General features: G+C 39.0%; 1 protein-coding gene across 1 annotated transcript in view; it reads left to right on the top strand.

Moving 5' to 3' along the window:
• The window catches only part of CDK7 (cyclin dependent kinase 7), a 28164-nt gene that overhangs the window by 1991 nt on the left and 4486 nt on the right, over positions 1 to 21687 (top strand). The window contains exons 3-9 of the mRNA XM_027520479.1: positions 8233 to 8266; positions 9388 to 9455; positions 10303 to 10371; positions 12068 to 12178; positions 13371 to 13489; positions 15064 to 15163; positions 15614 to 15700. Coding sequence (XP_027376280.1) covers positions 8233 to 8266; positions 9388 to 9455; positions 10303 to 10371; positions 12068 to 12178; positions 13371 to 13489; positions 15064 to 15163; positions 15614 to 15700 — 588 coding nt within the window. The remainder of the gene's footprint in view (positions 1 to 8232; positions 8267 to 9387; positions 9456 to 10302; positions 10372 to 12067; positions 12179 to 13370; positions 13490 to 15063; positions 15164 to 15613; positions 15701 to 21687) is intronic.

Here is a 21687-nt window from a genome sequence, read left to right as displayed (position 1 = left end):
GACTTATGCTGGTCATTCTAGCTAAAACAGGTGTACCTGCCTTCTTCCCTAGTGTTCTTTTCCATATTTCTTTGTTATCTTCATAGCATTTATCAAAATCTTTTATCTTTGAGTTTATTTTCTATTTACTACCACTCAAATTATATTTAGGACTGTGGCTAGTACCTTTGCAGACACTCTTAAAAATGTATTGGCTTGACTAACTGATACGGTCTCTTCAAACTGTTGGCATATTGAGTTCTGTGGGTTTTCTGAAAATCCCAGTTGGTTTACTTACTTGCTTGCTTTTATCATAAATTAGGATTTAGAATTCATCCTATTTCTCAGTGATGGGCTTCCCAGGTGATGCTAGTGGTAAAGAACTTGCCTGCCAATGCAGAAGACATAAGAGACGTGGGTTCAATCCCTGAATCGGGAAGATTCCCTGGAGAAGGGCATGGCAACCCACTTGAGTATTGTCTGGAGAATTCTGTGGACAGAGGAGCCTGGTGGGCTCTGGTCCATAGGGTCACAAAGAGTCGGACATGACTGAAGCAACTTAGCACTATATTTCTCAGTGATAGACTGCTACCCCTTGAAAGTGACTCATTATGGAATATTCATTTACATTTAATTTTTATTTCAAATAGTACATCTTTGTAGTTTTATGGAATGTAACCTTTATATAAATGGAATATATAACCTTTAAATCACTGTGTTGTACACCTGAAACTTACATAATATTGTATGTCAACTGTACCTCAAAAAAAAACAGGAATATTTCTCCTTTTACCAAACCCCATTAATTCTCAAAGCATTTTTTTTATTTTAGTCAGTTACTAGGCCAAGCATGCCTCTGGTTTTCACTCATTGGAGCAATGCCTTTCAACTCCAAAATTGTTTTCTCTGGTATTTACATCCATTTTTTTAGATAGCATACTTATGATTCCCTGAATGGCCTTCTTCCTTGGTTCAGACATTGTCTAGACTTAAACTATAAACCCTAGAGATTTGGTGCTTGTGCATCTTCCCCTCCCAATACTCAATTTCTGCTCACACTCATTTACTGGCTTCCCTGGTGTCTCAGACAGTAAAGTGTCTGCCTACAATGCGGGAGACCTGGGTTCGATCCCTGGATTGGGAAGATCCTCTGGAGAAGGGAATGGCAACCCACTCCAGTACTCTTGCCTGGAAAATCCTATGGACGGAGGAGCGTAGTAGGCTACAGTCTATGGGGTCGCAGAGTCGGACATGACTGAGTGACTTCACTTTCTTTCTTTCTTTTCTTGAATTTAACAGAAAAGGAGTAATAAGCATGTATTATTTCACCTGTTGTATTTTGGACCTTTCAGATCAGATCAGTCCCTCAGTCGTGTCCGACTCTTTGCGACCCCATGAATCGCAGCACGCCAGGCCACCCTGTCCATCACCAACTCCCGGAGTTCACTCAGACTCACGTCCATCGAGTCAGTGATGCCATCCAGCCATCTCATCCTCTGTCGTCCCCTTCTCCTCTTGCCCCCAATCCCTCCCAGCATCAGAGTCTTTTCCAATGAGTCAGCTCTTCGCATGAGGTGGCCAAAGTACTGGATTTCAGCTTTAGCATCATTCCTTCCAAAGAAATCCCAGGGCTGATCTCCTTCAGAATGGACTGGTTGGATCTCCTTGGACCTTTAAAATATCATTAATATACCTTATCCTTTTTAAACAGTTGTATTGAATTTACGTTTCCCAGTTTAACCAGTCCTCTGTGGTAGCTTTTTGGAGCAGTTTTCACTTTGCGGTATTTGTTTTATATATCTCAACAATACACATTATTGTATACTTCTAAGCTCTTTCTCTCTTGCTACACACAGACACACACACACACACACACACACACACACTCTCTTTTGCAACTTGTTTTTCTGAATCAGTATCGTTTCTGAAATCTTCCAGATGGATACACGTAGATCTGTTTATTCATGCTCTTTGATGATCAGATTCTATTCTATGACTACACTAAAATTGGTCTATCCAAACTCTTGTTGATAAACATTTAAGCTGCTTTTTTTTTTTTTTAATGTTTTACTCTGATACAGTCTTTCCACAGACATACATTTGTGCATTTCTCTAGAAAATGTATCTACAGTTGAAACTAATTGCCAATTGTTGCTGCATAGAGAATACCCTGATGTTGAGAAAGATTGAAGGCAGGAGGGGAAGGGGATAACAGAACAAGATGGTTGGATGGCATCACGAACTCAGTGGTCATTGGTTTAAGCAAACTCTGGGAGATGGTGAAGGACAGGGAAGCCTGGCGTGCTGCAGTCCATGGGGTTGCAAAGAGTTGGCCATGACTGAGTGCCTGAACAACACCAAGGGAATACACATCAACATCCAGATACTATCAAACTGCTTTCAAAAATGGTTGGCTCAGTTTAACCTCCCACCGCACTTTCACCATGTTTGTATCATCAGACTTTACAACGGTTGTCAATCAAATGGATCTAAAGTGGTATATGGATGTTTTTTCAATTAATATCTCTCTGATTACCAGTGAGCTTGATCGTCTTTTCCTAGATTTATTGGCTTTTTATACTTTTTCTGTTAGGTTGCCTACATTTTTTTCCTTTCCTGTTGACTTGGTGGAATTTCTTATATATTTTGGATACTGAACCTTAGTCAGAAATATGCACTACAGATATCATTGTCAATGTAAATCTATAATAAGAATAGAAGAGTGTTATTCGAGCCAATCTTAGGATTATAGCCCAGAAGGCAGTCTCTCAGATAGCTCTGAGTTCTGAAGAAGTATGGTTTTCAGTGTAGTTTATATCTTGTCAGAACAGAAAACATCAAACATGACTGGGGTACATTCCTTCAAAGTTTAAAAAAAAAAAAAAGATCAGAAGACAGATAATTGTATATAGTGAGTCAGTATGACCTTGGCTCCTGGGAAGGGGATCTTATCAAAGGAGTACTACCTTTGAAGTCCCTGAAAGGGAGGTATTTATCCTTATCTTCAAAATAGGCATTCTTTACAGTGGCTCAGATGGTTAAGAATCCTCCTGCGATGTGGGAGACTTGGGTTCAATCCCTGGGTTGGGAAGATCCCCTGGAGAAGGGAATGGCAGTCTACTCCATTATTCTTGCCTAGAGAATCCCATGGACAGAGGAGCCTCTCAGGCTCCATGGGGTTGCAAAGAGTCAGACACAACTGTGCGATTTTCACTTTTGGTAGTGGACCCTTTTATTCCAATATTTAAAGCAGATAGACAGTATGTGTTTCATAGACGACGAAGCAGGCTGTTCTGGTTAGCATCAGATCAGATCAGTCGCTCAGTTGTGTCCGTCTCTTTGCGACCCCATGAATCGCAGCACGCCAGGCCACCCTGTCCATCACCAACTCCCGGAGTTCACTCAGACTCACGTTCATCGAGTCAGTGACGCCATCCAGCCATCTCATCCTCTGTCGTCCCCTTCTCCTCCTGCCCCCAATCCCTCCCAGCATCAGAGTCTTTTCCAATGAGTCAACTCTTTGCATGAGGTGGCCAAAGTACTGGAGTTTCAGCTTTAGCATCATTCCTTCCAAAGAAATCCCAGGGCTGATCTCCTTTAGAATGGACTGGTTGGATCTCCTTGCAGTCCAAGGGACTCTCAAGAGTCTTCTCCAACACCACAGTTCAAAAGCATCAATTCTTGGGCGCTCAGCCTTCTTCACAGTCCAACTCTTACATCCATACATGACCACAGGAAAAACCACAGCCTTGACTAGATGAACCTTTGTTGGCAAAGTAATGTCTCTGCTTTTGAATATGCTATCTAGGTTGGTCATAACTTTCCTTCCAAGGAGTAAGCGTCTTTTAATTTCATGGCTGCAGTCACCATCTGCAGTGATTTTGGAGCCCAGAAAAATAAAGTCTGACACTGTTTCCACTGTTTCCCCATCTATTTCCCATGAAGTGATGGGACCGGATGCCATGATCTTCGTTTTCTGAATGTTGAGCTTTAAGCCAGCTTTTTGACTCTCCACTTTCACCTTCATCAAGAGGCTTTTTAGTTCCTCTTCACTTTCTGCCATAAGGGTGGTGTCATCTGCATATCTGAGGTTATTGATATTTCTCCCGGCAATCTTGATTCCAGCTTCTGTTTCTTCCAGTCCAGCGTTTCTCATGATGTACTTTGCATATAAGTTAAATAAACAGGGTGACAATATACAGCCTTGACGAACTCCTTTTCCTATTCGCAACCAGTCTGTTGTTCCATGTCCAGTTCTAACTGTTGCTTCCTGACTTGCATACAGATTTCTCAAGAGGCAGATCAGGTGGTCTGGTATTCCTATCTCTTTCAGAATTTCCCACAGTTTATTGTGATCCACACAGTCAAAGGCTTTGGCATAGTCAGTAAAGCAGAAATAGATGTTTTTCTGGAACTCTCTTGCTTTTTCCATGATCCAGCAGATGTTGACAATTTGATCTCTGGTTCTTCTGCCTTTTCTAAAGCCTGGCTTGGAGAATTTTAAGTATTACTTTACTAGCGTGTGAGATGAGTGCAATTGTGTGGTAGTTTGAGCATTCTTTGGCATTGTCTTTGGGATTGGAACGAAAACTGACTTTTTCCAGTCCTGTGGCCACTGCTGAGTTTTCCAAATTTGCTGGCATATTGAGTGCAGCACTTTCACAGCATCATCTTTCAGGATTTGGAATAGCTCAACTGGAATTCCATCACCTCCACTAGCTTTGTTCCTAGTGATGCTTTCTAAGCCCCACTTGACTTCACATTCCAGGATGTCTGGCTCTAGGTCAGTGATCACACCATCGTGATTATCTGGGTCGTGAAGATCTTTTTTGTACAGTTCTTCTGTGTATTCTTGCCGTCTCTTCTTAATATCTTCTGCTTCTGTTAGGTCCATACCATTTCTGTCCTTTATCGAGCCCATCTTTGCATGAAATGTTCCTTTGGTAGCTCTGATTTTCTTGAAGAGATCTCTAGTCTTTCCCATGCTGTTGTTTTCCTCTATTTCTTTGCATTGATCGCTGAAGAAGGCTTTCTTATCTCTTCTTGCTATTCTTTGGAACTCTGCATTCAGATGTTTATATCTTTCCTTTTCTCCTTTGCTTTTCGCTTCTCTTCTTTTCACAGCTATTTGTAAGGCCTCCCCAGACAGCCATTTTGCTTTTTTGCATTTCTTTTCCATGGGGATGGTCTTGATCCCTGTCTCCTGTACAGTGTCACGAACCTCAGTCCATAGCTCATCAGGCACTCTATCTGTCAGATCTAGGCCCTTAAATCTATTTCTCACTTCCACTGTATAATCATAAGGGATTTGATTTAGGTCATACCTGAATGGTCTAGTGGTTTTCCCTACTTTCTTCAATTTAAGTCTGAATTTGGCAATAAGGAGTTCATGGTCTGAGCCACAGTCAGCTCCTGGTCTTGTTTTTGCAGACTGTATAGAGCTCTCCATCTTTGGCTGCAAAGAATATAATCAATGTGATTTCAGTGTTGACCATCTGGTGATGTCCATGTATAGAGTCTTCTCTTGTGTTGTTGGAAGAGGGTGTTTGTTATGACCAGTGCATTTTCTTGGCAAAACTCTATTAGTCTTTGCCCTGCTTCATTCCATATCTGGTTAGCATAAAGTTTGTTAAATAAGCCAGAATGACTTGTTTATACTTTAGTATGTGAAAATTTCTTCAATCATTGTCTCTCAGACTTTGGGCTTTTAGTTTATTTATGGTATCTTTTGAGGTACAGGTATTTAAAATTTTAGTCTGGTTAAATTTGTCTATTTTTCCCCTTTTTTGGTTCCCTTTTTTTGTGTGCTTCCCTGCTTCTAGATTATAAAAAATTCTCCTGTATTTTCATCTGAAAATTTTAAAGTATCGCTTTTCACATTTAGGTCTACATTCCATTTGGAGTTAAATTTTCTTTGTTGTGTAGTATGAAAATCTAGTATTTTTCCCCCAGCTCTCAACATTTTTTAGTACATTCTTTTCCTGGTGAGTTGTAATGCCAAGTTCCAGTTTATACTTGGATTTGTTTCTGGGCATACTATTCTTTTATTGGTTGATTTTCTTTTTCCCTCCATTCCTGCTGCACTGCTCTAGGGTCTGTACTTACGGTTGCCTTGTAAATTCTCGAGGGCTTTCTGTAGTTGTGGTATGGGGGCTTCTCATTGCAGTAGCTTCTCTTATTGCAGAACCTGGTCTCCAAGGTGTTGGGCTTCGGTAGCTTCAGTGTGTGGGCTCAGTTGTGCCGCAGGGGCTTAGTTGCCCCATGGCTTAGTTGTGAAATCTTTCCAGACCAGGGATTGAACCCCTGTCCCCTGCATTGGCAGGCGGATTCTCAACCATTGGATTTCCAGGGAAGCCTAACTACTCTTCTTCGAAATTATCTTGGCTTACTCTATGAGTCAGTTGAGAAATTTGAACCAAATCAGAATTTGAATATGAACTAGTTATTACATGCTGTATGGCATTATTATTAATTTTATTAGGAGAATGGCATTATGGGTATATAAGAATATGTCCACGTTTTAGAGATCCCTGTTGAAGTATATAGGGATGAAATAATACAAAGTCCAACCACAGCATAAAAAAAATGTATGTTGTAGCCAACAAAAAAGAGGATGGATGAAGTAAATATGGCAAAATATTGGTAATTATTGAATCTGACTGATGATGTAGATGGCTTCATGAAACTAGTCTATTACATTTCCTAAACACAGTAAAAAGTAATGTTTTAAGTTATCTGTTCTTAGCTCCTTACTTTTCTGTATAAAGTTTAGAATCCGTTTGTCAGTGTCCATGAAAAATGCTGTTGTACTTTACATCTAGTTTAATTAAAGAGAATTGATGTATTTATGATATTGAATCTTTCTATCCATGAACATGCTGTCTGTGTTTATTTTGATCACATTTCTTGAACATTAAAACATGTTCAAGAGTGTTTTGTAATGTTCTTGGGAAGCTTCATACGTCTCTTATTGGCTTTAATTCCTATGTGCCTTATATTTTTTGGTGCTGTAATAAATAGCCTGTGAAAGTGTTAGTCGCTCAATTGTGTCCGACTCTTTTTGACCCCATGGACTGTAGCCCACCAGGCTCCTCTGTCCATGGGATTCTCCAGGCAAGAATATTGGAGTGGATTGCCATTCCCTTCTCCAGGGGATCTTCCTGACCCAGGAATTGAACCTGGGTCTCCTGTGTAACAAGCAGATTCTTTACTGGCTGAGCCACCAGGGAAGCCCAAGATAAAATAAATAGCCTACCTTTAAGTTAAAAGTTGTTTGTAGTATATAGGTGGGGGGTATTTTAAAAGGTAAAATAGCTGATTTTCTGGAGTAGGATTTTTTTTTTTTTGTATTCTTGGCTACATTGTCATTGCATAAAGTAGTAAGCTCTTGTTCTTTAACCTAGTAGTTGGGTTTGTGTGAGACTGAACCTATTAATGCAGTTCACTGTGCTTGTATATAGTAGCAAAAGTTTAATCATTTGCTGTATCCATCACTATCTGTAATTTTCCTTCTTGGAAAATGTGGTCCCTGGGAGCATATTAAGCATGTTATTTATATGTTACATATTTCCTCCCAAGTAGTCTTAACTTGAAGTGCTTGTTTTGTTTATTGGGCTTCCCCTGGTGGCTCAGTCAGTAAAGAATCTGCCTGCAGTGCAGGAGACCTGGGTTCAATCCCTGGGTTGGGAAGATCCCCTGGAGAAGGAAATGGCAACCCACTCCAGTATTCTTGCCTGGAAGATTCCATAGACAGAGGAGTTTGGTGGGCTACAGTTCATGGGGTTGCAAGAGTCAGATACTGACTTAGTGACCAAACCACCACCACCCACCTAGATTATCTCCCTAAGTTCTATATGTATCACAATCTATAATTTTTCTTCTTGGAAAATGTGGTCCCTGGGAGTATATTATTGGGCATATTAAGCATGTTAATTTATATGTTACATATTTCCTCCCAAGTAGTCTAATTTGAAGTGCTTCTTTTATTAGCCTGTATGCATTTAATTTATTCCACGTTTAATCTTACAAAGTTGTGTAATTCAAAACTTGAGGGGAAAGGAATGATAGGTACTTGATCCTTTATTATATTGTTAATTTTGCCTTTCTGATTCGTGATTCCTGCTCCCTCCTTGCCTGCTAATATTAGCTACATATAAGTAGTTATGTATTTTTGCTTTAAGCATTTGAAGTGTTTATGTATTACGCATTTGTCTAAATAGTTTAACACGTTTTTATTGTGTTTTCCTCTACCAGATCAAACTTGGACATAGATCAGAAGCTAAAGATGGTAAGTAACTTATTTCATGTAATCTGACAGAACAGAAAAGGTGGTTCTTCTCACTGAGGAAAAGAACAAAGTATTAATTAAGTTAACAATGGTTTCTGGGTAGAGTTATTGCAGGTCCCAGAAGACTAACGATAGACTCAGGATAGAGATAGGATATTTGTACTTTTCACCATTTGGGTGTTCAGAGGATATTCCGATCACCTAAGCAGATGGAAAACAGCAAGGTTATTAGTGACTTGTCTTACTGTCTTCATTACTGCTTTAGTTGTTTTCAAGCCACTGTATTTCTGAGCTTCTGGTTACTTTGAAAATTCAGGATTCATGGAAGTATACAAAGCTCACTATAAAATAAATATATAGGGATGGGGGAGATTTTTGTATCCCTTCTGCTAAAGCTCTGTTTGAGTGCTAAGTCCTATTTAGTCATCAGGAAATAGTTTCTGTGTAAAGGATCCATCATCTCTCTAATACTAATACCAGGTCGTTTTTTGTTTTTTTTTTTCCAGTATTTATTTATTTGGCTACACTGGGTCTTAGTTGCAGCATGCTGGATCTTTGATCTTCATTGTGGCATGCAGGATCTCTTAGTTGTGGGAAGCAAACTCTTAACTCGCGACGTGTGGGATCTCGTTTCCTGACCAGGGGTCAAACCTGGGCCCCCTGCATTGGGTGCACGGACCACCAGGGAAATCCCATCAGATCTTATTTTAAAATGTTGGGTTTTGTCCTTTGCATTGGGAAAGATGGTATTTAATCACTAGTTTTCTGTTAGCTTAAAGAATCTGCCTCTAATATTCATAAGGCAAGAGAAGAAAAGCTATTAACTTCTCAGCTATAGGCTACATACTTGTGTACATATTATTCCAGGAGTCTTCAGATCTCATATTCTATAGATGAAGTGAATACTTTTTTCATCATTTATCATAGTCTGTCCTAAACTGTTTTAAAAACAAAGCAATATAAATTGGAAACAGGTATGTTATAAAAATTGTTATTTTTTTTTTCCTGAGGAATATTCATTGCTATTTCATCAGAGACTGATCTTTCCCAAAAAATATGTTTATAAGAAGGTTTGAGATTTCAGAATTCTTTTTCACTTTTTTCTTTGCCTTTTTATCTAGGTATAAATAGAACAGCCTTAAGAGAGATAAAATTATTACAGGAGCTAAGTCATCCAAATATAATTGGTGTGAGTATGATCTAAGTTTCTGGGGTTTGGGACCCTGCCTTTCCAAATGTGGATGTTGATTGAAGGCTCAGGAAGGAGTTGTCCTAGGTGAGCCTTACAAAAAGGCTGAAATGTATTTTTTATCCTAATTGTTCTTATAGGCAGTGTTTTAAAAACTATACAGCTGCTGAAATAAATTAAATATGGGCATACAGGCTGACTTTATCAGAAATTTTGAAGTCTAGAGAGCTCTAGCATGTGTAAGACCTTGAGCAGTTTCCCTTGAACTCTGCCTCATAGTCTCTACCTCATAGGGTTGTTATGAGACTAGTTCACTGAATACACGTCTAGTAATGGTAACTCACTCCAGTATTCTTGCCTGGAGAATCCCATGAACAGAGGAGCCTGGTGGGCTACAGGCCATGGGCTCACAAAGAGCCCGATATGACTGAGCAACTAACACCTACTTACCTGGGATAATGTCTGGCATAGGGAACACACTCATTCAGTGAATAATAGCTACTGCTGCTGTTTGTTGGATTTTCTTAAGTACCAAGGTTGGGAGTTTTTCTAGATTATAGGGACTTCAGTGAGGTTCTCATTAATTCATTACTTAATTATAATTCCTAAAATTTGGAGGGAGAGGTTAAGTATTGGTGATTTTTTTTTTTTTAATAGTAAGGCTTAATATCTTGTGCTTCAAAGTACTAATTCCTAGCCAAAAATGGATAAATATTAAATTTAATAAAATTATTTAAACTTTACAGTCCAAATGCTTAAGTTTTTAAAGATTAAAAACTTAGGTATAATGTCAAGTATTTATTAAGAGTATCACATGCTGATTTTTTTTTTAAATTTTGCTTTGTAGCTCCTTGATGCTTTTGGACATAAATCTAACATTAGTCTTGTCTTTGATTTTATGGAAACTGATCTAGAGGTAAGACTAAGATTTCTGGAGAAATTTATTTTCCTGTTTATCAAAAGAGAATCTAAGTGTTTATTTTCTACCTTTGAAGAAGGTAGTCAAAAGAATGCTTAAATTTTGTTGAAATCTAGATGTGGTCTTAAGTCAAAGATCTTCTGAATCATTTACCCATATTCCCAGTGGTACATACAAGATTTGGATTTCGATAGCATTTGTTGTCTGCCAAGTTCCCGATACCTTATTAACATTACTTTTTAGAAAAATAAGTGTTTGGCTTTGGAGGGTTTGGAACTTCCTTGTGGTATTATCACAGACTGTCCTTTTGAAAACCAAGTTTCTTTTTGAGAAGAATAAGATTTTAGGCTTTTCATTAATACTAATTGAATCTCAATGATGGACAGTCTGGAGATGTGGAACAAGTGGAATTCTTATACACTGCTGATGAGAATGCAAAGATACAGCCACTTTGGAAAAAACAGTTTGGCAGTTTCTTACACTAAATACACCCTTAGGATATGATCTAGAAATCCATCTATATATTTATTTATCCAAGAGAAACAAAAACATGTCCACACAGATGTTTAGCTTTCTTCATAATGACCCAAACTGAAAACAACCCAAATGTCTTTCATCAAATGAATGTATAAACAAACTGGTACATTTATAAAGTGGAATACTATTTGAGAATAAAAAGAAACAAACTATTAACATATGCAGTAGTATAGGTAACTCTCAGATACGTTACACTAAAGGAAAGAAGCCAGGCTCAAAAGCTACTGATGCTGTATGATTCATGTATGTTTTTTTTTGGAAAAGGAAAAACTAAAGGAACAGAAATCAGATCTTTGGTTGCTGGGGTTAGGAATCGAGGGGAAGATGGAGTAGAGAGAGGCATGGGGGAGTTTAGGGGGAATTGTAAAACTGTTTTTGGTTGTGGTAGTGGTTACACAACTGAAGTGTTAAAAACTGAGATTAAAAGTGTCTTTCACCTATTTGAAAAAAAGAAAATTGCATTTTTAGCTCGTATAACTAAAAGTCTGGGAATAAACTGACTTGAATCATAGTTCACAAATAATGCTAGCAGAACACAATTTTTCACTTGTTCTCTGTTGCCTCGTTCATGGGTAAAATTTCTCAATATAGTGGCTCAGGTGCTTGTAGGCTTCTATCCTTAGAGCTTAATAATGCCTGAGGAGAGAAAGTATTTTGTTGCCTTTGATTCTAGCTCAAGTATGGCTTGGCTTGGCTCACATTTCTATCCCTGAACTAGTCTGGAAAGCAGGCTATAGAGTGGTGACGGAGCATGCCTGGATCATGTGTCCGCTACTTTGGAGGCCACAGGTAGTGCACAACGTGTAATCACGTGGACTAAGCTGGGAACCCGAGGTTTCCAAAAGGAATGTTGAATGCTGTTATCAGGAGGGGCTGTATATCCTGGGGCAAGTGAAACGGCAGATGATTGCTACATGGATGCCTAAAAACAAAGCAGTAGGAGACAGTACTGCTTTCCTTCTAAAGAGACTTTGCCTAACCACATAACTGGGAGTTCTGACCGTGCTTCCTAAGGAGAGTTAGGCAAGAATCTCCTTTCTTTCATAAAGAATCTCCTTTATGAATAAGTCCATCTTTTGTCTATAAATGATTTGATATAGTAGAATTTATTTGGAATGATAAAAGCGTACCTGTATACTGTCTGCCTACTTTACAGGTTATAATAAAGGATAACAGTCTTGTGCTAACACCTTCACACATCAAAGCCTATATGTTGATGACTCTTCAAGGATTAGAATATTTACATCAACATTGGATTCTGCATAGGGTAAGGTTTTTAACCAAGTATGATTGTGTCTTTATGTTGTAGTCAGACTTTCTGCAGCCAGTTTATTACACAAAAGGCCTGAGTATGTAAATTATAAAAGTAGAACTGGACTGTTCTATCCACCCTTCTTCCTCTCTGCGCTCCTTCAGTTAAACCAGGTGGCGCTGTGAAAACTCTGTGTTACTAGGTGGAATTTAGAAATGCAAGAGGCCAGTTCCTTCATTTTTTTCATACTTGAAGAGTTAAGTTGCTGACCCAAAAGTTACATTTTTTTTTTTTTGAGGTCAGCAGCTGTAGTGACTGACAAGAGTATTAGAACCTAGATATTTTGGCTTGAAGTTCAGTGTTTTTTGTGCTATACTGTTATAATAGAAAACAACAACAGTGGGTGTCTGGATTAAATTATACAATGCAAAAATACTTCTGGAAAAATATTTCTGGTAGCTCTGAAACTCTGGGAAGTAAAATTTCTGTAATGGCTGAGTCATTGTTAGGAACATTCAGCTACTAGAACAAGGCTGATGATTTAGATAGGTAGATGTTTGTAGGCATCCTATTTATCAGTACATAAAGTAGCTAAAATATATATAATAGTAATTGTCATACTTAAGCTTGGAATTCCTTTTAGGTTAAGGCTAATATCTTTTTAGCATTGATTGTGAAGACTATATTCTTCTTTTATAAACACATAATGTTTTTATTTACTAAAGTTCATATATTGTGGTGTTTATTGTTTTGGGCCTCACGGCTTGTGGGATCTTAGTTCCCCAACCAGGGATCAAACCGGGGCCCTCAACAGTGACATGCAGAGTCCTAACCGCTGGACCACCAGGGAGTTCCCTGTATATATTGTTATTGAATTAATAGCAGCAGCTGTTTTTTGAATGCTTACTAGGAACCAATCATTACACTAGGCTTTTCATAGGAAATATTAAATTTAATCCTCACAGCAAACCTGTGAAGTATATAAATTGAAGTTCATTGAAAAGAAGTACCTTGACCCAAGGCCTCACTAAGAAATATAGCTAATCTTATTTTGATTTTTAGGATTTTACATCAATGAAAAAAATTTTGGTGGTGGTTAAATTTGGAGTGTTACCTGTTTCTGCTAGATTTAAATATAACTAAATGTATTACTATGATGCTCTCCTTCACCCCGCTTATTTGTTGGTTTAAAATCTCCATTATATAGGACCTAAAACCAAACAACTTGTTGCTAGATGAAAATGGAGTTCTAAAACTGGCTGATTTTGGCCTGGCCAAATCATTTGGGAGCCCCAGTAGAGCTTATACACATCAGGTTGTAACCAGGTAAGGATTCCTTAACTAACTAAAGCTTGTATTGTGTAGGATATTAATCACAAATGAGCCTCATTTGGCTTCTTTGAATTTTGGCTGAGTTCAGGAGTTATTGTTGGTATCTTATTAAACAGTGAAAAAATATTCAGCCCTTCTTTCTAATGGAGTTGAATTAATTCAGTCCCCAGAGATTTACCTAGTAATTTGGGGGGACTAATTTATACTTCTTACACAGTTTAGTTAGGTAGGTTGGAACTATAGTGGCTGTTCTTTTACGTAACCACCTGACTTGGGGGGGCCTGTGTTTATTTTATTGGTCAGTTCTGATTCCATATTTTATATCATTGAGTGTGAATGAAAATTCCCTAAACAAAGCAGTGCTTTTATTTGGATTTTTCATTGCTAATATTTTCTGTTTATACATAAAAAGTATAAACAGAAAATAAAAACTAAAAATCACATTATATGGATAGGGACAGTAGATTTTATAATTCTTGTCCAGATGGCATTTGTTAACTTCCCTGACTCTTAAGAATCTGAGACGATCTTCAGATTTTCTGTCCTTTAAATTACTTTGTCACCTTCTTCCAAATAGATCTCATTGAGTGTCAATCACCTGATCCTAGAGTATAAAGTAAGGGATATAAGTAGTTGTTCAGGTAATTTCTGGAAAATTAGGCCCGTCGTTCAGGAACTCTGGGAACTCAGGAAAACAAGGACCCACATACATGAGCGTTGTGTTTCACTGGTTTTCATCTACCTGTTTCTGACTTTCTCTACTTTGAAATCAGACACTACTAATAGGTCAAATTAAAATGAGGACTGAGAATTAACAATTTAGATTAGTGATAGGGATATCTTGATAACCTAGACAAGAGCAATTTTGGTGGAGTGGTGTGGGATGAAAACCTGACTGATGGAGTTAAGAGAAGAGTAAATGGAGACAGGAAGAACATACAGCCAGAGAATGAGGGGTGTTAGGGGCAGCAGGGTTCAGAGAAGTTTTTGTTGTTTGTTTCTTTGTTTTTTAGTTTATTTTTTTAAGGCTATGAAAACAATGGTATGTTTAACATTGATAGTAATAAATCTAGTAAAGAACAAAAAGCTGACTGTTGTAGGAAAAAGAGAATTGCAGGAGCAATATCCTTGGAAACAGGCAAGCGTGTTGTATCCAGTGCCCAAGTTGAGGGACTGACTTTAAAAACACTAAAGGCTAGTTATGTAGTTATGAATGGGAAGGTGGATTGTGAGTGTGCAGATGACTGTTGATGAGTCTGTAGAAATTTTTTTTCATTACTTGCATTATTTTAGTGAAGTAGGAATTAGAAAATCAGCTAAGAAGTAGGATGGTATTTAGGGTTTTGGGAGAAAGAACATGTTCATCGTCTAAAAGTGAGAGGATGAATGGACTGAGGGTGAATTTCCTGCAGCAGTAAGGAACTTTTGATTTTATAGCCAATTTTTCTGAGTTAATATATCTGTAAAAGTACATTTCATCAGTGTATGATGTTTTTCTGAGGAGTTTTCTCTAAGAAGTACTTTACTAATTCCACTCTAAAATGACAATGTTTATTTTTGTTCTCCAGGTGGTATCGGGCCCCTGAGCTACTGTTCGGAGCTAGAATGTATGGTGTAGGTGTGGACATGTGGGCTGTGGGCTGTATATTAGCAGAGTTGCTTCTAAGGGTAAGTCTTGAGTTGATGTACACTCTTCAGTATTGTTATAGGTATTTGTTCTTACAATTTGTGTAAACATTATCTTCTCAGAGGTAATTTCCCAGAGGTAATTACCATCCTTGAAATAAGAAACCAACAAACAGGCCAATTAAAAAAACCTCCACCAAGTACAGCCTGTTTATTAACACCATTTAGGACAATAAAGGTTTATTATTGCTCATTCTGTGTTCTGAAATTCGACCGTCATAAAATTATTGGATTGTAATATGGTACTATCTCTAAAGCAACTAAAAGGGTTAGGATAAACGTCTGTATTTCTGGGATCACTGGGGAAGTCCCACCCTTAGACTAAGTTTTTATTTTTGTTATTGTTTAATGTTTCTTATTAAATTTATCATATTATTTGTGTAACAGCTATCACAGATCATCTTGAAATATCTGCTTCTTACTTTCTTTTAGGTTCCTTTTTTGCCAGGAGATTCAGACCTTGATCAACTAACAAGAATATTTGAAACTTTGGGCACACCAACTGAAGAGCAGTGGCCTGTAAGCTTTCATACATGTTCTTTGAAATTTAGAATAGTGTATAGTGCTATAACATGAATATTACTTAAACAAATGCATTAATTGTCTTAATTTACTAGTAATAATTACTCTTTGCAAAATTTACACAAAGTAAAAGTTAAAATTGTGATATACCATCCAGACTCCTATATACATATAGCCCTCACCCATCCCAGTAATTTCTACCCCAGTGTTAATCATTATTTTGCTGTAAAGCCTTGCTATGAGGACACACGCCCACATAAATACATATGACTTGCTTTTTCTTTGATTCTTTAAAAATGTGATCACACCATGTAAATTTTTGCAACCAACTTGCTCCTAATATTGTTCACATTTTCCTTTTTAAGTTATATAATATTTCATTTTGTGGCTGTTTCATGTTTATCAACATCTTGATGGATTTATGGATTTATTTATTGCATTTTCACTAACACAATGAAGGTTTATTTTTGGTTTTGTTGTTCATTATTCCCCAACCAGAGATTGAAGTTGGTCCTCCAGGAAAGCCTGGAATCCCAGGCCACCAGGGAACTCATTATTTATTTTTAACTATTAAATTATCTCAAAAAAATAAATCTGTGATAAAATTTATTACAGTTTAAGTTGCTAATTTTATGTATTACAGTTCAGTGAAATTCTCACTTGTTCATTATAATTGTAGACCTTTTGATTTTCCTTTCTGTTATAGCCTCATCTCCTGGGGGAAAAATAAATCCTAGACAAGACATTTTAATCAGCCTCTTTACCTTCTGGTTAAAACTGTAATGAAATTGTCTAAAACAAATTAAGGAGTTTCTTTTGCGTTATTACTTCCTCAACTTTCTAACTGAAGGTTAGCTATATGTTCTAATTGTAAAACATGCTCTAACAGCATTCATTTATTGCACTTACTTTATGCCGTTAATGATAGGGTTTCATAAATAGTATTTAATTCTCCCAACAATCCTGTTAAGGTAGGTGCTGTTATTCACACTTTATAGATATAGAGACAGCTGTGGCGTGAGGTTAAGTAGCTTACCCGAAGCTACCTAGTGTCAGCTGCTGCTGCTGCTAAGTCACTTCGGTCGTGTCCGACTCTGTGCGACCCCATAGACGGCAGCCCACCAGGCTCCCCTGTCCCTGGGATTCTCCAGGCAAGAACACTGGAGTGGGTTGCCATTTCCTAGGACTCCAATTTGAGTCTTTCTGACTCCAGAGCCATATTCATAGCATTTATCCAGTACTTTTCATTTGACATGATTTTCTAAATAGTAGTTGCTTATGATGGTTTCCTTGGATTTTTAAAAATTCTTATTTTGATTTACATGTAGAAGGAAATAATACAGATATATCCCTTACTTCCTTTACTTAGCTTCTCAGAAGGGTAACATCTTGCAAAATTAGGATAATATCACACGCAGCATGCTAACATTGATACAGTTAGTATCACCACAAAGTATACCACATTGATACAGGACATCACCACAAAGAGCCCTTTTACCATCACACCCACTTTCCTTCCACTCTCACCCATTCCTTAACCCCTGGCAATCACTAATATGATTTCCGTTTTTATAACTTTGTTATTTCAAGAATGTTATAAGTGGAATCATATAAAATGTAAGCTTTTGGAATATGATTTGTAAGCTTTTTCAATATAATTCTCTGGAAATTCATCCAAGTTGTCAGTAATTCATTCCTGTCCTTGTTTTGCTGAGTGGTGTGAATGTGCCACAGTGTGTCTGACTGTTGACTCATTGAAGGACATGTGCATTGTTTCCAGCTTGGGGCTATTACAAATAACACTGGTATTTGTAATAACAGTGCATTGTGGCTTCCCTCATAGCTCAGTTGGTAAAGAATCTGCCTGCAATGCTGGAGACCCCTGTTCAATTCCTGGGTAGGGAAGATCCGCTAGAGAAGAGATATCCGCTATCCGCTATCCTCTCCAGTATTCTCGGGCTTCCCGTCCCATGTGGCTTAGCTGGTAAAGAATCTGCCTGCAATGCGGGATGCCTGGGTTGGGAAGATCCGCTGGAAAAGGGAATGGCTACCGACTCCAGTATTCTGGCCTGGAGAATTCCATGGACTGTGTAGTCCTTGGAGTTGCAAAGAGGCGGACACGACTGAGCGACTTTCACTTTCATGTCCAAAGGCGGTCTGGTGGTTAGAACTCTGTTCCTCTTGCCAAGGGCCCAGTTTCCATCCTTAGGGAACTTAGATCCCACAAGCTACGTGGGCAAAGGAAAAAAAAAATCATGTACAGGCTTTTAGGTAAGCATACATCTTTATTTCTCTGGGACAGATGACCAGGAGTGCAGTTATTAAGTCATGATAGTTGCATATTTAGCCAGAAACTGCCAAAAAGAAAATGAAATTCGCTTAGTCTTGTCTCTTTGCAATCCTGTGGACTGTAGCCTGCCAGGCTCCTCTGTCCATGGAATTCTCCAGGCAAGAATACTGGAGTGGGCTGCCATTTCCCTCTCAAGGGGATCTTCCCAACCCAGGGATCAAACACAGGTCTCCTGTATTGAAGGCAGATTCTTTACCATTTGAGCCCCCAGATCAGATTAGATCAGTCGCTCAGTTGTGTCCGACTCTTTGTGACCCCATGAATCGCAGCACACCAGGCCTCCTTGTCCATCACCAACTCCCGGAGTTCACTCAGACTCACGTCCATCGAGTCAGTGATGCCATCCAGCCATCTCATCCTCTGTCGTCCCCTTCTCCTCTTGCCCCCAATCCCTCCCAGCATCAGAGTCTTTTCCAATGAGTCAACTCTTTGCATGAGGTGGCCAAAGTACTGGAGTTTCAGCTTTAGCATCATTCCTTCCAAAGAAATCCCAGGGCTGATCTCCTTCAGAATGGACTGGTTGGATCTCCTTGCAGTCCAAGGGACTCTCAAGAGTCTTCTCCAACACCACAGTTCAAAAGCATCAATTCTTGGGCACTCAGCCTTCTTCACAGTCCAACTCTCACATCCATACATGACCACAGGAAAAACCATAGCCTTGACTAGACGAACCCTTGTTGGCAAAGTAATGTCTCTGCTTTTCAATATGCTATCTAGGTTGGTCATAACTTTCCTTCCAAGGAGTAAGCGTCTTTTAATTTCATGGCTGCAGTCACCATCTGCAGTGATTTTGGAGCCCAGAAAAATGAAGTCTGACACTGTTTCCACTATTTCCCCATTTATTTCCCATGAAGTGGTGGGACCGGATGCCATAATCTTCGTTTTCTGAATGTTGAGCTTTAAGCCAGCTTTTTCACTCTCCACTTTCACTTTCATCCAGAGCCTTTTTAGTTCCTCTTCACTTTCTGCCATAAGGGTGGTGTCATCTGCATATCTGAGGTTATTGATATTTCTCCCAGCAATCTTGATTCCAGTTTGTGTTTCTTCCAGTCCAGCGTTTCTCATGATGTACTCTGCATATAAGTTAAATAAACAGGGTGACAATATACAGCCTTGACGAACTCCTTTTCCTATTTGGAACCAGTCTGTTGTTCCATGTCCAGTTCTAACTGGACAGTTGCTTCCTGACCTGCATACAAATTTCTCAAGAGGCAGGTCAGGTGATCTGGTATTCCCATCTCTTTCAGAATTTTCCACAGTTTATTGTGATCCACACAGTCAAAGGCTTTGGCATAGTCAATAAAGCAGAAATAGATGTTTTTCTGGAACTCTGTTGCTTTTTCCATGATCCAGCGTATGTTGGCAATTTGATCTCTGGTTCCTCTGCCTTTTCTAAAACCAGCTTGAACATCAGGAAGTTCACAGTTCACATATTGCTGAAGCCTGGCTTGGAGAATTTTGAGCATTACTTTACTAGCGTGTGAGATGAGTGCAATTGTGCGGTAGTTTGAGCATTCTTTGGCATTGCCTTTCTTTGGGATTGGAATGAAAACTGACCTTTTCTAGTCCTGTGGCCACTGCTGAGTTTTCCAAATTTGCTGGGATGTTGAGTGCAGCACTTTCACAGCATCATCTTTCAGGATTTGAAAGAGCTCAACTGGAATTCCACCACGTCCACTAGCTTTGTTCATAGTGATGCTTCCTAAGGCCCACTTGACTTCACATTCCAGGATGTCTAGTTCTAGGTCAGTGATCACACCATCGTGATTTTCTGGGTCGTGAAGATCTTTTTTGTACAGTTCTGTGTATTCTTGCCATCTCTTCTTAATATCTTCTGCTTCTGTTAGGTCCATACCATTTCTGTCCTTTATCGAGCCCATCTTTGCATGAAATGTTCCTTTGGTATCTCTGATTTTCTTGAAGAGATCTCTAGTCTTTCCCATTCTGTTTTCCTCTATTTCTTTGCATTAATCACTGAAGAAGGCTTTCTTATCTCTTCTTGCTATTCTTTGGAACTCTGCATTCAGATGTTTATATCTTTCCTTTTCTCCTTTGCTTTTCGCTTCTCTTCTTTTCACAGCTATTTGTAAGGCCTCCCCAGACAGCCATTTTGCTTTTTTGCATTTCTTTTCCATGGGGATGGTCTTGATCCCTGTCTCCTGTACAATGTCACGAACCTCATTCCATAGTTCATCAGGCACTCTATCTATCAGATCTAGGCCCTTAAATCTATTTCTCACTTCCAGTGTATAATCATAAGGGATTTGATTTAGGTCATACCTGAATGGTCTAGTGGTTTTCCCTACTTTCTTCACTTTAAGTCTGAATTTGGCAATAAGGAGTTCATGGTCTGAGCCACAGTCAGCTCCTGGTCTTGTTTTTGCTGACTGTATAGAGCTTCTCCATCTTTGGCTGCAAAGAATATAATCAGTCGGATTTCAGTGTTGACCATCTGGTGATGTCCATGTATAGAGTCTTCTCTTGTGTTGTTGGAAGAGGGTGTTTGTTATGACCAGTGCATTTTCTTGGCAAAATTCTGTTAGTCTTTGCCCTGCTTTATTCTGTATTCCAAGGCCAAATTTGCCTGTTACTCCAGGTGTTTCTTGACTTCCTACTTTTGCATTCCAGTCCCCTATAATGAAAAGGACATCTTTTTGGGGTGTTAATTCTAAAAGGTCTTGTAGGTCTTCATAGAACTGTTCAACTTTAGCTTCTTCAGCGTTACTGGATGGGGCATAGACTTGGATTACTGTGATATTGAATGGTTTGCCTTGGAAACAAACAGAGATCATTCTGTCGTTTTTGAGATTGCATCCAAGTACTGCATTTCGAACTCTTTTGTTGACCATGATGGCCACTCCATTTCTTCTAAGGGATTCCTGCCCGCAGTAGTAGATATAATGGTCATCTGAGTTAAATTCACCCATTCCAGTCCATTTCAGTTTGCTGATTCCTAGAATGTCGACATTCACTCTTGCCATCTCTTGTTTGACCACTTCCAGTTTGCCTTGATTCATGGACCTGACATTCCGGGTTCCTATGCAATATTCGTCTTTACAGCATTGGACCTTGCTTCTATCACCAGTCACATCTACAGCTGGGTGTTGTTTTTGCTTTGGCTCCATCCCTTCATTCTTTCTGGAGTTATTTCTCCACTGATCTCCAGTAGCATATTGGGCACCTACTGACCTGGGGAGTTTCTCTTTCAGTATCCTATCATTTTGCCTTTTCATACTGTTCATGGGGTTCTCAAGGCAAGAATACTGAAGTGATTTGCCATTCCCTTTTCCAGTGGACCACATTCTGTCAAATCTCTCCACCATGACCCGCCCGTCTTGGGTTGCCCCTCGGGCGTGGCTTAGTTTCATTGAGTTAGACAAGGCTGTGGTCCTAGTGTGATTAGATTGACTAGTTTTCTGTGAGTATGGTTTCAGTGTGTCCGCCCTCTGATGCCCTCTTGCAACACCTACCGTCTTACTTGAGTTTCTCTTACCTTGGGCGTGGGGTATCTCTTTATGGCTGCTCCAGCAAAGCGCAGCCATTGCTCCTTACCTTGGACGAGGGGTATCTCCTCACCGCCACCCTTCCTGACCTTCAATGTGGGATAGCTCCTCTAGGCCCTCCTGCGCCCGCG

The sequence above is a fragment of the Bos indicus x Bos taurus genome, chromosome 20, assembly GCF_003369695.1.
Source record: "Bos indicus x Bos taurus breed Angus x Brahman F1 hybrid chromosome 20, Bos_hybrid_MaternalHap_v2.0, whole genome shotgun sequence".
In the NCBI taxonomy this organism is placed as follows: domain Eukaryota; kingdom Metazoa; phylum Chordata; class Mammalia; order Artiodactyla; family Bovidae; genus Bos; species Bos indicus x Bos taurus.
The sequence above is the reverse complement of the archived record's forward strand: the minus strand, read 5'-3'. Positions and strand labels throughout refer to the sequence as shown.